Source organism: Quercus lobata, chromosome 6 (assembly GCF_001633185.2).
Source record: "Quercus lobata isolate SW786 chromosome 6, ValleyOak3.0 Primary Assembly, whole genome shotgun sequence".
Lineage (NCBI taxonomy): Eukaryota > Viridiplantae > Streptophyta > Magnoliopsida > Fagales > Fagaceae > Quercus > Quercus lobata.
The window spans coordinates 30718487-30726924 of record NC_044909.1 but is presented as its reverse complement, the minus strand read 5'-3'; the positions used below and the strand labels follow the sequence as shown (position 1 = coordinate 30726924).

General features: G+C 32.4%; 1 protein-coding gene across 1 annotated transcript; it reads right to left on the bottom strand.

Moving 5' to 3' along the window:
- Positions 1-2711: 2711 nt before the first annotated feature.
- LOC115993652 lies at positions 2712-7198 on the bottom strand. The gene is made up of 2 exons (XM_031117598.1): positions 6717-7198; positions 2712-3630 (listed from the first exon to the last, which is right to left on the bottom strand). The coding sequence occupies exons 1-2, from the start codon at positions 6981-6983 to the stop codon at positions 3022-3024; spliced, it is 876 nt and encodes a 291-aa protein (XP_030973458.1). The 5' UTR covers positions 6984-7198; the 3' UTR covers positions 2712-3021.
- Between the last annotated feature and the right edge of the window lie 1240 nt (positions 7199-8438).

Genomic DNA, 8438 nt, shown 5'->3' with positions numbered 1-8438 from the left:
TCTCATTGAGTGGAATTTGATAAAAACTAAAATATTGATTGGCTTTGTATACCCAAGAAGCAGGATCATCACCTTTAAATCGAGGAAAATCCAATCTCACACTCTTTGACAAATTCAAGAGAGGCAGAGAAACAGCTTGTGAAATTTGAGATTTTGGGGAGTGAGATGAAGACTTTGGAGACATGACTTATTGCTGTCTCTGTTCTTCAGCTTCAGTGAGTTTCTGCAAGCCAAGCTAATGGCATTTAGTTGTGGAGTGTTAGCATTCAATTGTTTGTTGATCTATTGTAAATAATGGGCATGATGGTCTGTGGTAGTTTTAAGAAGAGATAAAGATTCATTGATGTAAGAAGAGGATCTAGTTTCGGTCATGGTTGCAGGAAAGCAAGCTCTGATACCAATTGTTAAGTTCTTGGTTAATCAAGAACAATTAAAAAGGAAAGGTGGTTACTTCGAGGGTAACTATCCTTTAGATTTGAGATAAAGTTAGGGAAGGAATGAGATTAGAGAGTTGGAAGAGAAGAAAAGAGAGCAATTGAATAGTTTCTGTTTAATTTCCTTGAAATGTACTTCTAGAACTAACTAACTTCCTAACTAACATGCCAGCTCATCAAGTAACAACCTAACATACAATGCAATACACAGCTTTATAAAGTGCAATTCATATCAGTGACTAAATGACCCTATACCAGTGACTAATTCCCCTTAGAATTAACAAGACAACCATGGTTATGGTACTTGGGCTCCTAACATTTTATCCCTAAAAAATCAAATCTAATGGGTTTTGACCTGAAGAAAACGTGTTTAAGTGCAATTTACAATATGTGCCAATCAGCATTATTGAAGTGCCAATCGACACTTTTCAACTACTGATTAGCACTTCAAAAGTGCCAATTGGCACTCCTGATTGCCTCGCCCAATTTCGTCCTCTTGCACGTTTTGGACTCTTTTTTGGACCTTTTTTATGAGTTTGGAATTGTATTTGGATGTGTTTTGGACTTGTATATATGATAAAATCCATCTTAACTTGATAGTTAAATCTTTAAAATAATTATCTCTGAGATAATCACCCTAAAAATTTAATTAACAATCCAATTTTAACATTATCAGGTTATTTCTTTTATTCCCATGCAACCAAACTTATTTTAATCCAAATCAACAACCAATCACAAAAATTTATTTAATTAATTTTAACTATCAACCAATCAAAATTAATTTCAATTAATTACGTGTGATCAGTTCCACCCAAATGAATGCATGCAAACCGTGAAAATTTGATCTTATGACATCTTTCAATCCGACAGTCCAATTTGGAAACCGAGCATATTGTCACAATTGTTAGAATCTTAAGATCATTTTTATGATATATAATGAATGATTTAATGCATGATATGCAATCATGATTGTTGGGTACTTGGAATGATTATTTTGGTCATCACCCAAGGTTAAATTATGGGTGCAAATGAGTGTCTACAGTAACATTAATTGATTTGTTATCACATCAATATTTTTAACTAAATTATCATGCTTGTGTCTATAATTCTATGTGCAAAAATTTGTCAAGAGTTTTATTATCTCCATCTCTTGAAGTTGATAAAAATGACATATGATTCTCTAACTAAGCGTGGAACTAGGTCCTTCAACCTGGTCTTGAATATTACATTAGCATATAGATATTAATACAATAGTGGAATTGGATTTTTTCTAGTGAGTATAAACTAATAATAAATAAATAGTGTCTTTGCACAAGCTGTTTGTATTACATGTATTTTATATTATTAGTTACATTTAGGTTCAAGAATGTGTAAAGTCATGGTAATAATAAGTGATGGTCCGATCATAATTGGTAAGTTACAATTAGGTTTGACAATGTGTAAATGCATAATGTATTTCATTAATATTTATATACACATTTTTTTTAAGAAATGGTGGAAAGAAAATATAAACATAGCCATAAATGCGGCTCAATAAAAGCATAGCAACATTAAAATTCATCTTTTAGATATTTATAAATGAAAAGTGTAGCAACATTAAAATTCATCTTTTAGATATTTATAAATGGCAATGCAGTGTAACTGCCTTTCGAATTGAAGGCGTGAGAAAAGAACCACAACTGTTAGCTGCAAAGACGTTACAAAAAAAGTTATCAGAATAACTTAACTGTAACTAATATAATGGTAATTTGGCTTGGTGTCATCAATATCATTAAAACTTTAATGGTAGCAATGCTGCTTGTTGTGCTGTTGAGGGTTCAGAAATTAGGGAAGAGCTTGTGTCCAGTGATAACTTTCGCTGGCTCTCAGAAGCTGCAGCTGAAATAAACGTTTTAAGAATAACATGCTTTTCACATATGGACCAAACCAGAGTACAGTGAAATGTCTGGACAATGCCTTCTGGAATTTCCCACTGGCTACTTTGCTTTCCATTTTTCTTTGAAAGTAATACAAACACCTACTTTTCTACAATGGTCAAGTCATACTTGGCTAACCTGTAATTCAACTTTCAAGCAATAATTATTATTGCTTGGTGCCAAGAATATAACTATATAAACCATAATTAGAATTGGCATGTTCTGATTTCTATCTGCTTTGTCAAACTTAAACCCAACCCAGTTGGTTCTGAACCATATGTCTAACTACAATTCAGAGAGTCCCGTGCTCTTTCAAGTTCAGAGATGTAGGGGGCATTAATGGAAAAAAGAGCAGCAGAGATGTGAAAAATACAGCATATAAAACATTAAAACAATCTATACTCGTACATATAACCTAACAATCCCATATTCCCATATGTTCAAATGCAAGTAAAAAAATTATATATGAAACAAACTCAAAAGAAAAGAAGGATGACATGTAACAAATCGAAAGAAACAACTCCTCTAAACAATTCCTCTAAATAAGTTGCCAAGAAGCAGTGAACAATCTTTACTTGGTTTGAGGCAACCATATCACGGGCATCCTTACCCTGTAGAATAAACAAGCAATGCATCACTTCCTGCCTAATATAAGTCTTAGAAGACCCTCATCACACATTGGCTTTAACTTCAGTACTCTCCTTTGCTTCTGTTTTATTTTCTTCATATGTAACATCCTTTTGGCTCTCTGTACCTACTGCAGCTTCAATTGGTTTCAGTGTTTTGGCCTCCTCATAAGCACTAGCAACATCATCTGAGGCTTCTATTTTCTTTTCCTCGGATGTCCCATTGGTTTGGCTCGCTACAGGTGGCGCAGGTTCAATTGCTTTCTCTGTACCATTGGCAACATCTGGAGCTTCGGTTGGTGCAATTTCAATTTTTTTCTCTGTTTCAGCCTTCTCAGGAGCATTGACAACTTCTGAAAGATGCGTCTGTCGAACTGGAGTTTCCGACTCTTGAGCATCAACAACTGGGATAGGGGTCAGTTCAACTGGAGTTTCATGCTTTTGAGTATCAACAACTGGGGCAAGGGTCACTTCGATTGGAGTTTCTGGATTTTGAGCATCAACATCTTGGACAGGAGGAATTTCAGATTTTTCAACCTCTGAAAGCTTGGTTTCAGATTCATCTGTAGGTTTTTTATCCACAGATGGTTCTTCTTGTTTTAGTGGCTCCGCTGCTGGATTACCATCTCCTGTTGAGTCCTTCCCTTCCTCATTCTACAAAAAAGGTATTTAATAAAAACTATGAATTGTCCAAAAGGTCATGAAAGACAAAATCATCAATAATATGATGTGAAATATGTATTGATAATGCTTCAAGCGCATGAAGACAGTAACAAGCAAAATCTAAATCATACGACCGGTAATTCATTCGCCTATCTTCGAACACAGACACAATTATTTTAAAATTTGGGATATGAAACCGTGGGTGGGGATGTGAAAATTAATTAACTAATTTAATGCACCTCTTTAGGTATATTTTATTTATCTATAGACATTTCTAATGTTTATTTAAGTTCAAAATAAATAAGGACAATTAAAATATTTTTAAAAAAAATATCTAAAATCAAAGGAACTTATTTTAAATAATTAAAAAAATACTTTTTTTCCTCCCAACAGAATTAGAACACGCATGCAGTGTCCAACTAATTTATATATATATATATATATTAACTAAATATTTTTTGGTGTCCGTGCTTCTTAGATATTAATCAACCACAAGTTTTGCAGGTAACATATCCTATCATACTATAGTTCAACCTTAGATTTTACAATGCTCACATTAATGGTGGGCATAAATATAAAATTACATGATTATGAAACTGAGGATGAAAATCTAAAGTTGACTGGTCAATGTTCATCATCAACCACTAGAAAAATCTCGTGCACTGCGGTCCCATTTATCAAATCAATTAAATCATGCAACCAATTAGACTTTATACTTTTTAAGATACATACAACTTAACCATCAGTTCAGGCCTTAATATGTGCACACCAACCGGGCAAGTCCTCTAATATGCTAATAAATTGTCATTTTCAATGCACTCAAAAAGCTAGATTTAACCTTCTGGACTGAGTTGTTACAGACACAACTGCGACACAGTAAGAAATACTAAATTATACCATCCAAGAATACAATCTCTATTATTTACTATTCTGCTCTATTTATTTACTGCCTTGCTTATACATTCTCTCTCATTATCCTTTGCTCTAGTTATTTTCTGCTAAACCTCTTTTAGTATCAATTATGCTCATCTAAATATTACCAAGTTAAACTGGGATATCTAAGAATTTATTACTCAAAATTGGCTATATGGCTGTGACCAAACAGACCCAGAAAAAAAAAAAAAAAGTCCAAGGATATAAAGTTTTTCAAAACTGCTAATATAATTTATTGTGATTAGTGCATAATAAAAGTGGTATAAACAATACACCCAGGTGAAAGTAACACTGATGCTGATTCAACCAAAAAAAAAAGTAAAAGTAGTATTGCTTTAATCACATTAAACCATACCAACAACTGTGAAAAAGATTGTGTCACATGTACAATTCACATAAAAATTCTGTAGACATGGTCTAACATTAAAAATTTCCTAGAAAAAAATGAAGCAAAAATCCCTCTCTTTCACTTAAGGGAACACGAGGAAATATAACAGATTAAAAAACACAAGGGTATTAAACTAAGTAAGTATAAAGATGGGAGAAAACATGCCCCTATACTTATTGAAAAAAATAGGCTAAAATACAAATTGCTCCCTCTAAGTTGGCTGAAACACATTTTAGTCTTCTAAACTTTACTTTAATTGAGTCTTCTAAATTCTGTCCAATATTGTTAAAAAATTACCCTTAAAAAAATATTATTTTCACATGGAAAAAAAATCTATAAAATAACAAGGAAAACATTTTATAGATTTTTTATATAGAATTTTTTTCAAAAAATCTTTTTTCATTAGTTAATTACATACTTAATGGAATTTTTTTTTAAATGAAATTAAACAAAAAATTTGAATTGAATAAATTTGAAATTTAAAGATCTCAATTCAACGGAAGTAAAGTTAAATGAATGAAATGTATTTTACCCAAAAAATAATAGCAATGTGCAAGTGAAATAAATTTTCAAATCCATTTTCACAGTTTATTATTGTTATAAGTTGGGATTAGAGTAATGTCATTTATGCATCAATCAAAACAGATCAGGATAATAATTATGAAAATTTTTGTGCTGTGTTAGGCTTATTGAAACACCAGACTTATTGAAAATCAAGATTTTTGATAACGGATGTCCTTGTGCAGCCGTTAGATGATTTTAAAATAAATATATAGACATTTTAGACTAAAAAAAAAAAAAAAAAAAAAAAAAAAAACCCTTCCGGTAAAAGGTGGTTCGACCGCAGTAATTAAAACTCTATGAAATGCACCCTACCCTAAAAACAAAGGTTAATCCAAACAGCTGGTGGGGCACAACACAACACTAGGACAAGTTTGTTTGTCGTGCAATGAAAGATGTGACTGAATGTTTAAGATACCTTATACCGATTCTCTAGCGCCAAAAAGATTCCAACCAAAGTAACCAATCCGTTCCATTCAGATTCATCGCGCTTATCACAACCAAACAAGGCATTAACAAACAAACAAACAAAAAAAAAAAAACGTTTCAGACAATCAGACAGACACCAACCTATACGTAACAGTTCTTTGAGAAATCCTATACCAAAACTTCGGATACCGACACTGCACTGGACAAACATAATAAATAAATGGGTCGTTTAAAAATCTAAAATTTGCAGAAAATCTCCGACTTTTTTTTTTTTTTTTTAACTTATAAATATAATTTATGATTAATCAACTACCACACACTTAATTAAGCTTTTTAAAATATATATATAATTAATTAATTAAATTCTCAATACAGTCAATACTCCGTTTAGGACTGAGGAAAACAAAGCGAACCCAAAAAAAAAAAAGGCAATAATTACAGTTTCTCTTGATTTCTTTCACTGTCTTTAGCAACCAAACTGAACCAGATAAAACTTAAAATGAAAAGTAAACTAATAAGTTCGAATCTATGGAAACAAAAATAATTAAATAAACAGAGATTAGAGAAACACTTTGATGGTGTGGGTTGTAGTAAAAAAATCTAAGGAAAAGAGTTTTTGTTTGCAAATTTTTAGACCCAAAAAGGAAACTGTAGTTTTGGTTTACTTATTTTTGCTACGAGAAGCAAGAAAAACACTTCTAAAAACGGCAATAAGTTCTAAAAAAAAAAAAAACTGTTGCAGAACTTAACAGAAAAAAAGAAAAACCTGTTTAAATAAGAGGCTAAGAGAGCGGCGCCTGTTTCCTTGTTCATCAACCTTTTCATCATCAACAATCTCTTTAGACTCATCACCTTCTCCTTCTCCTCCCTGATCTTCCACTTCCTTGGCAATATCAATTTTCTCCGTGGCCTTAACAGTCAAATCCTCTTGCGGCTTTAACGGCTCTACGGCATCGCCGAGTTTTTCCTCCTTAGCCGCCTCGGGAGCCGAAGCCTCCTTCAACACCTTCGGCTTCGTTGCACACCCTCCCATCTCTCTCTCTAAAACTTTTTTTTTTTTTTTTTTCCTTTTTAGGGTTTAGTTTCTCAGTTTTCTCTCTCTAGAAGTTTTTGAAGTGAAAGAAAGAGTGCTTCTTTTTTTCTTTTTCTTTTTTTGATATAAGAAAGAGTGCTTTTATAAAGAGAGAATATGGCGGTTGTGTTCTGGTTCTGGTTCCGACATTTGTTGAACTAGTTTGATATTTTTATATCAATAGATAAGTAGTTTGGATATATACTAAAAGATATAGGATTATATCTTCTTCTTTTTTTAAACTAAAAATATATTGAAAATATAAAGGGTCACTCAGCCAGGCTGTTAAGTTCACGTTAGGGGTAACTGTTGGGATTTGTTATTATTTATTACATAAAATAATGGGCAATTTGTTTTGAGTTTGTGAACTTAAATAAGGATATTTGAAGAGGTTTGTTTTTGGTTTTTGGTTTTTTATTTTTATTTTTTTGAAAAATTCAACAAAAACTACTAAATTCATACTTAATTTCAGAACATATTTAAATATTAACTTGTAATAATTAGATTCATCAGCTATATATGAATTTATCGTAACTAGTTGGTGTAAACATGTACACAAAAAATAAGTTATTATTGTAAAATTAGATGTGAAATTAGACGTGTGCAAACTGTCTTTCGGTTACTGGTTTTTTTTTTCTTTGTTATTTTTTTGGTTTTTGTGGGGGTGGTGTTAGAATTGTTTTTGTGACGGTTTAAGCAAGAGAATTTGATGGGTTGTGTTGAGTATGGTTTTATTAACAGCAAGGCAATGGCCAATGGGGGGATGGGGTTGTGAGCCTTCAGCCTTGTGAAGTGTGAGTTGGATGTTTTTATAAGTGGGTCCCGGCCGTCCTCTCCAGCTTGGCCTAGGGACATCAGTGGGGCCCGTTTCATTGTTGACTGGAGTCATTATTACGGGACTATCTATGTGAAAGTGAGGAAATTTTATTATTATTATTATTTTTTTTTTTTTGAGGAAAAGGAAATTTTATTACGTAGCGGTCCTTTCAAGTTCCAGACATTATTATTATTATTATTTTTATTTTATTATTATTATTATAGAATTTAGAAACAGATGGATCCAATCCACCCACAGTTGCCGATTGCTAAATTTAAATCCCCAATTTGTGTAAAAGTGGCTTTTCTTTTTATTGGTAACACCATTAACACAATTCTTGACCGAGTTTCCGTCCAGTGCAGTGGTTATACGTAAGTTAATTAAGACGATCAATTCAAAGCACACATATATTTGTTTATATTCTAAAAATAATACATAAATATTACCAACACTGACGTTGATGAACTCTTGGAAGTTAATTTTGAGTGACTATTCGACATAGGTTCAAGACGCCTGTGGATGTACAGTGTACTGGTCCAGGTACAAACTCTACCGTGCATGTGGTTGGACTTTTTTTCTAATGATTATCTATTAGTTAC